Source organism: Solea senegalensis, linkage group LG13 (assembly GCF_019176455.1).
Source record: "Solea senegalensis isolate Sse05_10M linkage group LG13, IFAPA_SoseM_1, whole genome shotgun sequence".
NCBI lineage: Eukaryota > Metazoa > Chordata > Actinopteri > Pleuronectiformes > Soleidae > Solea > Solea senegalensis.
In genome coordinates, this window is record NC_058033.1 from 4,872,170 (window position 1) to 4,887,690 (window position 15,521).

Sequence of the window (15,521 nt, forward strand, 5' to 3'; positions counted from 1 at the left end):
CCTGGGCACGTATCAGTTACACCTTAGTTGTTTTGTTTGTTTCTTCAGACCGCGACTCCTACATGAAAGAAATATTGGCCGAAATGATAGAGCAACAACATTTAATCCAAACATGACAGTGGCTGACGTCAAGAGGAGAGAAGGTGGAACAGAGTGCAGCCTCGATGACAGTCAGCCCCAGACACTGGCAGCTCCTAGATAATATCCACCGTCCCACTCGTGGGGATTGTAGCTTTTTTACAAAATCTGGACGGTTCTTGTCCTGTTTTGCCACGTGGGACGTATCAGTCAGTGGGTGTCAGGCTTCGCTGTCAGCTCAGGAGCCCCAGAGCCTCCTGTCATGCAGCCATACACAGAAAGCAGAACACATGCACCCACCCACGCACTGTCAGCGCGCACGCAGTGTGTCGCCAAAGATCCCGACCGCATCACGGCATCTAAACATAATCATGAAGCCTTTCCAACAGAAACATACATCAAAGGTCTTTTCTTTCTTTTTTTTTTCATTTCTTCCCTGTGCCACTGCACCTTCTCACTGTGCATTTCTTGTTGTATTAACGGACAGTGCCAAAAAGAGCTGGGCCGTCACATGTTTTAAAGCAGTTCTTATCACGACGGCTCCATAAATACATACGTAACGCGACAGGTAAAGTGTGACAGCACACCAGGTCGATCGCAGCCACGTCCTGACCCGGTATCGACGTCTGTCCACAGTGATGCGATCGCATGTTGATAACAGTGAGTACGGCTGTTAACACCAAGTATTAAAATAAGTCCTTCAGTCAATCTACTGCCCTTGTCCCAGCATACAAGCACTTGTGAGGACTTCATTTATTAGATAAAGTGTCTCCAACTCCTCTCCACCCAGGGATCGCCTTTCACTAACCCATGTCAAATGCCATTCACAGTTGCACTACCATTCATTAACTTGAATGTATCCCCATCTTTTGAGCTGATGAAGCAAAAAAAATCTCCTTTTTTATATATATATATATTTTTGATATTATAGGGAGCCTTCAAAGTCTGATTGGTGTGAATGAGGATCATTTACGACAGTATAGGACAAGGCCAGGTTCAGGTTGGGCTATAGAAAATCCTCCTGTCGACGCTTTTATTGTGGGAAGCAAAGGGAACAAAAAAAAGTCAAATTGAAGTACACTGAATTGTTTCTTGTAAAATATGAATTCTCACTTTGTAATTTACATATAAATAATTACATCATATGGTAACGAATGGTTTGCCAGGGCTCTGCAGTTGTTTGGTAATTATAACTCGTCGTGATCAATATTGGGATCATGATTATTTATAACCATTATGCGCCGGTAATGGGGACAAAATATTTTGATTCCGTCGTCATCTGTCTACTTGAAGTTTTGTTGAATTTTAAGTGGCTTCAAACTTCTGAAGTCGGGGAAGCTGTGCACAACAATATAAGTCATCATCGCACTGATGTAATACTGACTACAATGCAGCTAAATATTATTAGACTAAAAATATCCATGTTACGCTTTTAAAGGCTAAGTCTCGTCCCATCCTTTGATTTTTCTTAGTTCACAACAATCCTTTGTTTTGTCTGTCTTGTAGAACATTCTCACATATTTCAGTGAGATGTAATAAATTTAACAGACAAGACGTTGCACTACAAGTCAGTGTGTCGGTCGAGTGAATTCATTGTTATTTTTGGTTTTGTTCTGGACTTTTTAGGCAATAAAAGCTGGTTTTGTTGGCTGTAATTGTTTTTTGAAACACGTCCCGTGTGTACTGAATTATTTCCCCATTGTTTACTGGTGAAATGTTTTTAATGCCGTGGTAATCATGTACTGCAATTATGCACTAGTCGTTTCCCACAGCATCGCAGTGATTAACACATAAAAAGTCTTGATTTAGCCATTCATGATGTTGGGTGTGATTTGTGTGGGGATTTTTTTTTTTTGTAGAAAAACCGGGGGCACGGTCTGGCTGTAAAAGCTCATCTTCATTTCAGCAGTGACATATTTTCACTGATATCGATGGCACTAAAAGCCGAGTTGTGAATACATTTGCCCTCATTAATTTAAGCAGCCTTTCAAGTCCCAATATTAAGAAGAAGAAAAAATGGTTCTCAGCTGTTTTGCACCGCAGCCAAATTTGTTTCCATCCGTAAAGTTACTACTATCTTTATTAAACACTGAGTTATCAGCCAAGTCGTGCTTTTTAAATGCAGGAAACGGGACGTGTGTTTGTAATTGAAGTCTCAGCTTACCGGAAATGTTGTGTATCTTATCGAGGTTCCACACTTTGGGCCACTTTTCTTATACTACAGAGCATATTTTACATCTTTTTGCAAATGGACTTTGTGGAATGAGAGTCGCATTACTCCAGGCTTCTCTAATAACATTCTTTGTGTAATACACTTGACACCAGTTTCGTTGCAATTGGTCTTTAATTGTTCTGTAAAAGCTGTGGCAACAAACTGTCCCACTGTTCTTGTAAATGTTGTTTTTATGCTTGTCCCCTAATCTACCTTCACTTAAAAATACTCATATATTAGCCCATGCTCTTTATGTGCAGTTTTGAGTCTCAATAAATAATCCCATTAGGAGAATTATTAGTGTCCAATTCCTGTTCACCTGTGAGCTTGAGTGTTCCAGCCAGCCTCTACGTGAAATATACAAAACATGTGACTCAATGAATTGTGAAAATACTATTTATATTGAACCAAGTAATGCTGAGGAAAGATCTCATGCACAAAATGGACAAAAAGGAAACTTGTTCCCCAGTAATTCACCTGTTTCTCTGTTTGCCTCGACTGGCCATGTTCTGCTTTATAACACCACCATCCTCACTCCCAACAGACATGACCGAGGTCACCATCACCGGCCTGAACCCGGAGACCACCTACGAGGTCAAGATCTCTGCCATCAACGGCAAAGGTGAAGGCGAGAGCAGCCAGGCCGACACTTTCAAGACCAAGCCCGTCCGTAAGTACTGCCCTCGCAGCTCGTGTCGGTGTTCTCAGTAAGTGCTCCTCTGACCTCCCAGCACTCCCAGCCCATGCTCACTCCACCGTCCCGCTCATGTCTCGCTGAGCCCAGATGCTTTTCGCCGCCGCACTCCTCTCTGTTCCCAAGCCAACAACCCCACACCGCAGGCTATTTCCGTCCAGGCTCGAAGGAAACATGATTTACGATGCCATCGCCACTTCTAATCATCATGGTTAATAGCGTTAACTTTGCAAAGTATAACCCCGCATCCATCATTATAAACGGAATGATGTGCTCGGTTCCTCGCGAACCTTGAAAGCGTTTAAGGCAAAACCTCGCCTCCTTTCATTTTGCACAACATGGACGTCTCTGAGGTTATATGTCGGTGTGAAGTGACAGTTGTGTCGTCGAAGTTCAGTCAGGGTGCGTTGTCAAGGCAACAGTTAGAGGTCAAGGAAATGACAGCATGTGATGGAACAGTAGCTGTTCCGGAGGTGAAGGAGATTTTAAATCCCGCCGTGTTTAAAGCAAACGGATTTGGCGTAATCAAAAAAAAAGAAGAAGCTTCAAAACATTTGCACCAGATCGCTGCAGTGATTTGCTCTCACTCTCCGCGTTCTAGCAATTTCCGTTCTCTGTTTTTTCGTATGGAAACAATCTGGCCTCAGATCACAGCCGCCTTAATATATGGTGGCATCTGCAGTCTCGGAGCAAACAGCTTGAATGTTTCAATTTTGTATTTATTTATGTGCATCCATTTCTAAAATGATGGCATATTTTGAACCCCAGTAGACGTCCAGAATCTCTGGGATGTGGTTTGATGATACCAAATGATTGCATGGAGTCTAAAGCAAATGACGTTGCTTTTGTTCCACATATAGTACACATGAATAGGCACTCACACAAACATTACAATTGGTGCTCAAGAACAAGAGGAAATAAAGGAATATTGTTCCCTTAATATGAAACTGTGCTCATCGCAAACACGGCATGATGATAAGAAACCTGGATTAAAGGATAAATCCACTTAATGCACAATTTAAGTTTGTAGATATGATTCTTTGTAGTGGAGTTGACATCATACTTACAAAGCTAATTCCTGAGATCTCTTACAGATTAGTCGACTGCGTGTAAATGAGAGCGAGGGGGGGATTATCAAAATAACTGAAGGGAAAAAAAGCTCATAAAAAATTAGGAAGTCAGGGTGTAAACTATGATAAATGAATACAGACAGTCTATTCACTATGTTTCCAATTAAGTCAGTAAATTAATTATTGATAGGAATAATGAGAAAAAAAACAAAGAAAACTCATAAGCCACAATTATCTTTCAGCCATTTGTCTCACTGTTGCCGATACAATTAGAAGGCTTTCTTTGTCAGCGTTTGAAATCTGCGTCGTTGATATTCGTTTTCTGTGTTTGTTTTTAGCTACCTTCATGTTCTGTCTGTGCTTCCTTACCCCCACCACGACCCGTGTAGAAGAAAGCTGTTTCCATTCCTCTCCATTGTGGGTTTTTAAAACCCGAGAGTGTCACACCGAGCTCCACGTATAATTTATCGCAAAGAAATGTAAATGGGAGTCGATAAAATCAGCGCACATGACGTCAGTTAATGTGTAATATTGCATCAGCGCAGCAGAAGGAGAGCGTCAGATAGAAATGTTATGATGTGTTTTTTTTTTCTGTATGAAAACACTGAATCTGCCATGACCAAAGTCCCATTGGAGCATGAAGTCATTTAAAAGACAAATTTCTGGATTATCAGAGACAAACTTAGCCACAGAGTTAAGAGAGGCATGACTGAGACTGCAGATATACAAAAATAAAAGTCAAATAGGATAGGATGCAGTGCAGCAGTGCATTGTTCATATTTTTTTTATCCTCATTTCATTGTCTTTGTTTCTCTCTTTCTTTCTCTGTGTTTCATTGTTTTCTCATCATGGTTTCCCATCTGTTCTATATTCCATTGGACCTCTCAGGGTATTCTTTCACAAGTAAGTTTTTGGGTTTTTTTTTCCTCCCCTCCCACTGTTTTCTGCTTTATTTCCATCTGTACTTGTTTCCACCTCTGTCGCATTCATCTTCTTTATTTCCCTGAAAATACTGTAATCATGAACATCTAATGTTAAAAAAAAAAAAACGTCTTCCATGGAAAAGCCAACAGAAATCATCAGCCAGTGCCACAGATTATGGATTTTCTTTCATACATAAAATAAGGTAGCGCTCATTCATGGCCTTTCATACGTATTTTCCAGATGTCATTTCAGTCTCTTCCTTAAATGTACTTCCAGATTTAGTGTGAGAGATTAGTATGACGCACAGCCTCGAGCAGCAAGTGAGTTATTCCGAACCATAGTCCTTGGTGATATGTATCTGTGCCTCTTGAGTATTGCTTGCTAGCAACATCTTTATTTTGATGTCTCTCTCTTGTATAAAATAGAATGTACCTGTGCACTGCAGCAGTTCAGTCGCACTGTTTAATAATGCCTTAAAAGAAGCGCTGTCTCCAGGGAGAGCAAAGAAGAACACATTCATACTGTATTAACAAATAAATCAGTATGAATTTAATAAAAGAATGTTTTAAAGCTTGTACCTAAATGATCAGGTTCAAGCTACTCAGGTTACGATGTCGCATAATCTTCAGGACTCTTATTTGTGCTTTTATTTTGGCGTCACAATTTGGTCATTGGACTTCAGAAGAAATCAGGTTCATACCTTTAGAGTTACTGCAAGATTTCAAGTATTTAAGAACCGCTGTGTTGTGCTACTGCTGCGAAAGGAAAAAAAAAAAATAGTATACAGTAGATTTTTCTGAAAGCTTCAGTCCCTGAGTGTTATTTATTTGAACCGTCGTAAATTTAAAGTGCACAGAAGTTCGCATGGCCTTGATTCAGTTCTTCAGAGAAAAGTATAAAAGTGTGTGTGTCCGGCGTCAGATGAATGTGCGCGCTGCACTTTGTTGAAATCTATAACCTTAATCTCACGGCGAGCTGTTGCTGTAAAGAACCCTAAACAATGGGAGAGCAATAACTATAAACTCACTTCTAAACAAACACGAGCACAGCGCCGGATCCCGGACAAGCGACTCACTGAAGCCGCGAGAGCCTGGCAAAACAATTCACGGGCAAAAAATGGCACAAGATATTGCTGCATCTCAATTTGTGTATACGCCACAAACTCCCGCTTGCTGTTTGGCTGTACGGGCGAGATGGAGTGCACTATGAGTACTCGCATAGTGCACTCCATTAAGTGGGCAGCCACACTCCAATATCCACAGGGGTGACTCCACATCTGAGGCCAGTGCTTCGGTCAAGGACAGTTGCAGTATACCGCCATTCTCAACATCTGTGTTGTCGGGCAAATTCAGACGATCGAAGGAAAGCCTCGTAAAAAAAAATAAAATGGCCTCACAACGACAGAGAGCACAGAAATGTAAGCAAAGTCCCAGCTAATTCCTACAATTAAATATTCTCTCTTGTCTGTAACAATCAATTTAGCCATTTTCCTTCCATCATTTGCTTTATAGCTAAATATATATTGATCTCAATGCTCTATGAACCAGTCGATTTCCCGTCCTTTAATGTTATGAATCAGTTTAATGAACGCGCCCGAGTCATCAAGTTTAATCTTTAATCGTTAGTGTCGTTACCTTAAATCTCCGGTCCTAACGATTTCGCTAATGAACTTATATTACGCAATGAAAAAAAATTGATGCGTCCGTTTTGTTTTGATTACCGCAATCGTTTAGTTCCCTCGAGCTCACGCATAGAACCGTCATTTTTCGAGCGCCACGGCGTCAGTCCTGCCTTGGATTGGCTCCACCTCTCCGGGTCTCAAGAGTGCGAGATCTCAGCATGCATTAAACAAAGAATTAATTCTATTGTGCTTGTGAGATGTACGCCTCGAATCATTCCTGTGACACAGACTAACCACTTTTGGTGTATAAGATAGAATAAAAGTACTACTTTATAGCTCTGTTATGACTCCTGGTCATCCCAGGTGAGTGCTGTCCTGCCTCCGCATTCACCGGATTCCCCATCGCTCTTAAACAACTTTTATTAAAGGAAGTAAGCATACAATATGCTCTTATTCTTGCAAGTTTGAATTCCCCAAGAACACGACTTTGATTTGTGTGTGTGTGTGTGTGTGTGTTGCCAAGGACCTTATCCCATATGTCTTGGGCAAATACAGTATTAAAGAAAACATTCTAGCCAGCGATGATACAGCAGGCTATATATCTTTGCTGTTGCATGACTGCTGAAAATCATACAAAGCATTTTCTCTCAAAAACCCCCCTTAAAGCACCCAGTTGCTCATGTTGAGGAGAAAATCCGGCTCCTCTCACCATGTTTTCACCATCTTTCAGCTTCATCACAGATTCCACCCACTATTGCTGCCACCACTATGGCCCATAGTGAGTATACCGGTCCAGCAGTGTGCAGTGTGTCTCTCTTCACCGCTATTTCTCTTAACCGCTTGGCCTCACAGTTAATGTAGATGTCCGTTTATTACAGCGTGGGGGGCTCGTAAAACCTCTGTAGAGCATAGCGACAGCCCACCACGTTAGATCTCCTAACTGCATCGATTGTCCGTAGATGATGATTTCACTAACATTTGGCAAAGACAAGGTTTTTGTCCCTCTAACTGCCTGACTCTAGAATACAAGTGTGTGTGTGTGACATAATTAACCCGATTTGTCCAATGATGATCCTAATCCCAGCGTAGACTGCTTTATTTATGACAACCACTACACTTTGTTTGTGTCATCGAGAATTTACAGTATTTACAATTTTCTCGTTTCTAGTTTCAACATGTGGTCAGTCCGACTGAAACCTCCTTCCCACGTGTGGATACAGAGGAGAATGTAGATTAAATATTCAACACTAAGGTCTCTAAAAGGTCATTAAATGCTGATTTTATACTATACCACTTTAGTACAGTTCTTAAAAATCATCGCACCATAAAATAGTCGGTGTGAAAACAACAGTAATATGTACATTCAGTGTCAGGGATTACAGGAGTTCTTTAATCACGACCATTTATTGCAGAGTAAATCGGATGTCCTTCTGTTGTTTATCTATATTTACTGGTCCATCACTAAGTCATAGCTGTACAAACACCAACAACAGTGATGCATTTTTTGTGTGCATTTTTTTTGTTCTGGAATCAGACATTTTGTCTTGACTTTGAACCGTCTTGACAGCTGCCGAACACTTTCTCTCACGGTGGAATCGATTCGGCTCTGACTCAGAGATTGCTGCAAAAGAGTTTCTTTCCACATTTTGGGAAAACAAAAACCCTACTTTGCTTTATTAGGAAGCTGTTGCCAGAGCAACCGCTGACATGAAAGATGGATGACTGACACTGATCAGCAACACTTGCAAAACCTCTACTGTTTTATGATGATCGTGTTCAGACAACCAGGGAAATCATGACAAATTGACATTGAAAGGCTGTTTTAAAACAAACTAAAGTAACGTCTGAGATAACATTAATATATATTCTTGTTTTCCCCCTTTTTTATGAGGAAAGTGAGAAAAAGTCTGCATCTTTTCCTCGTGTGAAGACAGTTTTGTCAGATACAGCCTTGGCTTGTTGTTGTTCTGCTCCAGAAAATGCGTTGTGTGTTCAGCAGAGGCGTCACTCAGACACACATGTAACACAATGCTTTTAGACCCTCATCAGATGCAGACCTCCTCCTGATATTCCATGTGTTCCTATTGTTTTCTGCTGTGCTGGTGGCATGTCGTGTATACCCAAAGCTGCAGAGTTTCCTCTGGTCCTCTGTCGTCATCTGTGTGTAATTACAGTCAGGCTAGAGCTTGAGTAAATCCAGTCCGCACAATGACGCTGGTATTGTAAATAATGAAGCTATAAACACGTGTCTGCCAGAGGAAAAGCTGTTGATTGTCGATCGGCTGCAGGAGGAAACTCTGAGTGCACAGCTTCGGTCGTATCGCGGACATATAACCGACACGGGAAACAACAAGAGTCTGCAACTGCCTTCGTAATTTCAACATTATGTATTTGAAATATGTGTTTATCAATTTACGTTTTTCCTTTTGTTGTTGTTTATGTTCATTTTTCAATGTCATTTCCCTTGTGTTTAACATTCCCGTTTGTTTATGTTCATTACGTTGCCATGTTTTTCATCATTTCAAAAATGTTTTGTGTGTTTCCCATGTTCCTCCTCCCTCCCCCACCCCCACTTCTCCTTTATTTTCCTTTGAACCAATCATGTGCGTGCACATCATGTGACTTTGTCATGTGGCTCTTGCATGGTGCTGATGATGTCGTCTTCGCTGGCCAACAGAAGGTAATTGTTTTTGTTGTTTAGTCAAAGATCATGTGAGATTAGCGCCGAGAACGTCCGTCTAATTAGACTTTAGATTCGACTGCTGTCACTTTTGTTTGGCCATTTTTTTCCTCATCCATCTCAAGATGATAAAATACATAGTAAACATGCATTGTTTCACTCCACTCGCCTCCATTCATCGCTCAGATTTCCTCATCCATCTGCCGACTACGACGCGTTTTGCCCATTTCCCATCGTAGACTGCAAAGTAGTTCATTTCTGCTCCTTTAATCATATTAGAAAGAACAATCAGGGGCCACGGTGTTGTGCAGTAGATAGTGCACTCTGGTTGCATTAGCATGTGTAAATATACAATAGGTAAAATACATCATAAGCCATGTGTCATATTGTGCAGTCACGTTGATTTATAGCCGATTAAATCATTAAAAGCCGCTTTAAATCAACATTATTATTTAAAATTAAGATATTTTACTTTAAACCGTGCAAAAATGAGGGCTCATTTCAGTTGTAGTGGATTTAAATGACATGCAACATGCAGTATAATGTACGTATTTATGATATAGTCATTGGGCTCCCTCATTCCATTCCATACAGATCTTACTGTATTCAGTAAGTACTCACATAAATGAATGTTATGTTGAAGCATGTTGTTTATCTTCTTCTCTTTTGTGACTCATAAAATCGAAGCAAAAATAGATTTTGTTTTATTTTGTTTGGCAAATTTATCAAAAAAGGAAAAATTGAAGAAAAAATAACAATGACACACGTGTTCATGCGCTGAGGTGTACATATATACATTTTGGTCATTTCAATTGTAAACACAATTTAGAAAGGCAAAAACAACATATTGTTTCCCCTTATGTGCCTTTTTCTTCACATTCTGATCCGATTTGTTTTGCCATCTTCATTATACTGTTGAAGATTTGACAGTATAAGGATTTAATTATAATTTCATGTATATTTTATTTTAAATAACAGTCTACGATCACAACGCAAGAACAGCCTCACAAAGAGCAAACGACTGCATTGCACGCATTAGGACCCACTCAGTAGTTCTTTTTCTTACTTTTCTCCAAATGTTTACAGTAGTCAGGAGTGTTTTAATGATTGGACTCACAGCATGGCATTTACTGCAGCATGCAAGTTTGTTTCCTCTCTGTCGTCGCACTCTCCCTCTCATTGCTCTGGTGTTACTCGATGGAAGTGTTGTTCCTGTTTGCATGTGTCTCTGTCTCCCCCTTCACTCCAGGTCACACAGAAAAGAGCAGTGTTTGATCAGAAAAATCCAGCTGTGCTTTATTCAGTATTTTTTTGTGATTTTAAATCAGGTGTGAAGTATATTTGGTGTCAAAACTGTGATTACCTTCAAAATTTGACCACTTAGCTGTCAGTAAATGCTGAAGACGACTTCAGGGGACTGTCCCTCCTCGATCGTGTGTCAGTGAGGTCACCTGTTGCCTCTGCTGCAGCGACACCCACAGTTTCCCGCCTGCATGGTGGAGCATCTCATATCTAACCCCCGTCTGTCTCTCTCTCTCCTCAGAAATGTTCACCTAACCCAGAATGATGCTCTTTAACAATAACACCGCACTGTGCACTTGCAGCTGTTACTAACGGTTTTATTCGCGTCTTGCATCTGTCACTCTCAGCCAGACAATGAAGAGAAAGTGCCTTCATGCATATTCATGAAAAACCACTGATAACGATGTTTGAAATGTTCAAATATTTGTCTCAATTTGTCACAAAGTTAAATACGATACAGTTAAAATTGTATTATCGTAGGCTTGTTGTCATGGGGGTGGGGAAAAAGGCTTAGACGTGATGTGATAGTTGGTTTAATAAGAAAACAACAACGCTAACAGCGTGTAGCCTCCATGTACCTAATTGATGACTCCGGGCTGGTCGTCTCCTCCCAGGCAGACCTTACAGTAGCATGACAAAAGCCAACTCCGCTCCACAAACAAAACACCTTGACTCTCTCCTCCCCACAAGATTATGTAAACGTTATTAAAAGTAATAGAGCAACATATCCAATCAAGGCTTACAAGCTCATTATCCAGCGACCTAGCAGTCATTACTCAGGGGGACAGAGCAGATAATGAGGAGCGTCAAGGAGAACAACACCTCAGTCAGTGGTTTTGAGGCGGACACGCCGCTCGCTGCTCTTTCCCTCGAGCTGCCCTTAAAGGAATACACCACCCAATATCTCTCTTTGATAATCAAATACTGTCAAACTGCTGGCCTGATATGCAACAGTGAGTCACTGTGTAGCTGTAGGTTCCAGCTGTCTACTGTCTCTACGGTTGTTTATTTGTCTCTATATGATGCCGCTTGAACTGATGACGGATGGGTTTGACAAGGTTGACAAAGGAATGCAACGATTTTAAATTGACTTTAACTGAGAGGGCAAGAAATGAAAGTGGTCAGTGCAGCGTTTAAAGCAACTACAGTAAGAAGATGATGTGGTGCGACAATTGAGGATAAAACATCCCCAAACAATATGACAGTGTGGCAGGAGAGGATAGTGACAGGTGATACTTTTTTTCTGTCCTTTTCTGCCACTCAACACATTTAAAAGTGTTGGTTAAAAGAGTATTCATCTGGCTTTAGTGTCCTGAGTACTTCCTTGACTCAAAAGGTTTTCAGGCTCACTCAAACTCAAATATTCCTCATAATCTATTTGAAAATGTTGCCATTTATCATCAAGATCATAAGGAGAGAGGGAACACAAAAAATGTGTCTTTGAACAGCCACGTCGTATTTTCCGTGTCCCCCGTCTGAGGAGAGCCACTTTACATTCGTGCATGTCCTTACGAGTCCGCACTTCTGCTGGGTCGGCATCAGTCTTGCCTTCCCCTCGCGTGTACTCAGTCAGTCTCACATTCCACTCAGCAGCACTGATTTCTCACCAGGAGTTCTCCTTCATTTGTGTTTCCTTGTATTCCTTATTCCTTGATGGGTACCAGCAGACTTCCTCATATAACCTCGAGCAGGTTTCCATGGTTACTCTTCCGTTGTCACTTTAGACCAAATCAAGAGCCACCAAGTGGCCTGGAAAGTGTTACAGGGATGATGTAACTATGGTCCATGTGGAGTCAAAATAGAGGGGTGGAAGGTTTAGTCTGGGTTTGTGCAGACAAACACTCACCCCAACCTCGTACCATATAACTTCTTTTTCCCTAAACCAAAATCACTTGAGTGGCTGCCATTTTCAGAGACACGTCTTCTTCTGCAGAGGGGTAGAAAAGCTTAGTGTTCAGTGGGCCATGTGTATTGTCTTTGACTGAGACTGTGTTGAGAAATAACACAAAAACAATTGTTCTTTCCAGGTGAGGCTGAGAACATAATGCAATTCCCATGTGGCCTAAATCGGGTTGTCATTTTTGTTCCCGGGAAAACCCTGTCCCGGTGGCAAAAGAGAATAAGACAGTGAGAGCGTCGCTCGCTGCAGTGCAGATCAATATAAACACAGATTGTGTTGTTTCTCTCTTGCCATTATGCTGTTCAATCAGTTTTAACACCATAATGACAAGTTTAAAGGCATTAAACTGTCTCTTTCAGCTTGAAAAGAAACTACTATTGGCAGAAAAAAGGAAACAAACATCCGTCTTTTGCGTCAGTGTCAGACTCATTCATCCAACCTGACCTTTATTTACATGTATATACATATATATGTATATATATGTATATACATGTATATAGAGATATATATATATATATACACACACATATATGTATATATATGTATATATATATACATATAAAGGTCAGGGTTAGGTGTTTCAACAAAACCACACTATTTCCAAGGTTGCTCCTTTGAGACAACACTTATAAGTCACACCACTTAAGGTCCTTGTCAGGCAACATAGCATTGATCATGGTTAGGCATTCGTCCTAAAGACGGATGCTTGTACATAGTCTTAGGATGCAAACTTTTCCTGACAAGTATCAAAATGTCCATAGAACTAGATTTATCCATTCATCCTCTCCCTTGTCCATACTGTTTGTCCAGAACATTTCGAGCAGCAGCATTTTTCAAAAAGCACAGATAGGTACACAACTCACCTGTCAGTCCTTGAAGCCGTAAAACCGTTTACGGCCGGCGCTCAACGCGGCAGACGCTGAGAGATTGATCATCAAAAGATGGGTGTGGGTGGGGTATCGATTGAAATGTAACACACGAAAGGAAGGCTACGTTAGTGTGTCATCGAGGGGAGTCTGCGAGCAGTTAACACATGGTATCACAAGACGTGTATTTGATTATAAGATACTGTTGTGTAGCTCAGCACAAAAACCTCTGTTGTATCAGGCCAGCAAAAGACAGTCTTTAACATACTGCGATTAAGGCCATCTCCACATCTGCAATGTCCCCTGATTTTCATGCTTTTTCCAGTTTTTTTTTTTCGTTTTTTTTAAGAAAAGCAATCTTCTCTTAACCCCATAGGTTGCACTGGCAATCAATCTCAAAAGTCAAACCAGTCAGTAATTCAACCTTGAAGACGGCAGCGCATTAAGAATGTTAGACACGTGTCAAGGAGACGCATGTTTGTGTAAAAGAACGTACTAATCCTGATTTTTCTTGGTTTGTTCTGTGTAGGGGAACCCACTGCCCCAAAGCTAGAGGCCAAGGTCCATAACAGGGGCAATTCTCTTAAGGTCAACTGGATCAAACAGGACGACGGCGGTTCACCCATTAAACATTACCTGGTCAAATACAAGGCTGTGAGTATACTGTGCTGGGCAAGCTTGGTAACTTGGTTTTCTGCAGGTTTTGTGTTTTTCTTACCAGTTCACACAATACAACTGTTCACTCTGAAAAAACAACTCCCAAAGCACAATTGTCATATTTTGCACCCAAACGATTTGCATCCTCTGGAATATAATCACATTCCCCAACTGAAAAAAGTTGGGACTTTACTTCTGTCTGTGTGTGTGTATTTGTTGTTCTTGTTCTAAGTTAAAGTGAATAGTTTTCTTTGGGGACGTTGTCGACAGAAAGGATTAGTGTTTTGACAGATCGAGCACTAATCCATGTTTACACACTGGCTTCTTACCAGTGAATGCTGACTGTGTGTGTGTGTTTGATGACACAAAAAAGCCATAAACCTATGGGTGGGGGAAATATTCTCAGGTTATTTACCTACATAATGTAAATTACAGCTCAGGGGGTCTTGGCGGGGTATTCATTATTTGTGCTTGGTATGGAAATAGATGAATAGTCACTGATCTTCTCGTATAAAAACAGCAAATTTGTAAATCTCTAAATATCGTTTCCTCCTCGGTTGTCTCGAACCATATCCAGGCGAACTCCTGGTTTTGTTATCGCACAACCGCACAACCTTTCACATGAACTCAAATTGGAACTAGTTGCGTATGATTGTTGTCGACTTCCACGTAAATCAAATCGTTGTCCGTTTCACCGCTCTTTCTCACATCACAGATTCGTGCGGCAAATTTTCTCGGTCCAAGATAATCTGTGGCTGTACAAGAAGCACTGAGAATTATGCTGTGAACTCTGCTTGTGCAGTGTGTTAGGGCATCAACAATTCACTCGTCTTATCTGCGGCAAACAGCCTTGAAAATGGGGTCGTTCTCAAATGATCTTGAACGACTCTTCCCTGCAGTAGAATGACCCCAATCTCACTTTGTCGCCCAGTTGTAATGTTTGCCCCGTCGCTCTCCTTCCTCAGAAGCACGTATCCGACTGGAAGCCCGAGATCCGCCTGCCTCATGGCAGTGAGTATGTGGTGCTGAACGGCCTGGACTGGGACACAGAGTACGAGGTGCACGTGGTGGCAGAAAATCAGCAGGGCAGGTCTGACCCGGGAATCCTCTCCTTCAGAACAGCCACAGAGCCCACTACCATCCCAGGTACTTTTCCCCATAATCCCACCCTGAGCATCCTCACACATCAGTGTACAAAGGCGTCCACTGTGACCGGGAGGGGTTCCATTAATCTGAGCCCTGACTGTTATTAGGTGCTTATTCACAGCTTGCTGGCTTTAGGGTCTGACATGAATCCTCTGTCTCTGTCTATTGTGTCACGCAGGTGCATAGTGTTGGCGGCCGGTAAATGAAAGGAAATATTAGAAACACCACAATACTACCATATTTTAATTTAAAAACAATTCTTAGATCGAAATGATCTGCATCCAAAGAGTTTCACTGCTTCACTATCAGAACTTATCTGTGTCCATACGTGTGCGCACTCGCCATGTGAACAGGAAGCTGATTGTTGTTTG

At 41.3% G+C, this 15,521-nt stretch overlaps 1 protein-coding gene across 14 annotated transcripts in view; it reads left to right on the forward strand.

The window, feature by feature from the left end:
• The window catches only part of ncam1a (neural cell adhesion molecule 1a), a 220,480-nt gene that overhangs the window by 182,597 nt on the left and 22,362 nt on the right, over nucleotides 1–15,521 (forward strand). For 5 of the 14 annotated variants that reach the window (XM_044041844.1, XM_044041845.1, XM_044041836.1 and 2 more), the window contains 3 exons: nucleotides 2,835–2,960; nucleotides 13,877–14,001; nucleotides 14,970–15,150. In XM_044041844.1, coding sequence (XP_043897779.1) covers nucleotides 2,835–2,960; nucleotides 13,877–14,001; nucleotides 14,970–15,150 — 432 coding nt within the window. Of the gene's footprint in view, nucleotides 1–2,834; nucleotides 2,961–4,942; nucleotides 4,958–7,329; nucleotides 7,378–9,276; nucleotides 9,280–13,876; nucleotides 14,002–14,969; nucleotides 15,151–15,521 lie in introns of all 14 variants that reach the window. The other 9 variants (XM_044041842.1, XM_044041830.1, XM_044041833.1 and 6 more) reach the window with 4 other exon arrangements.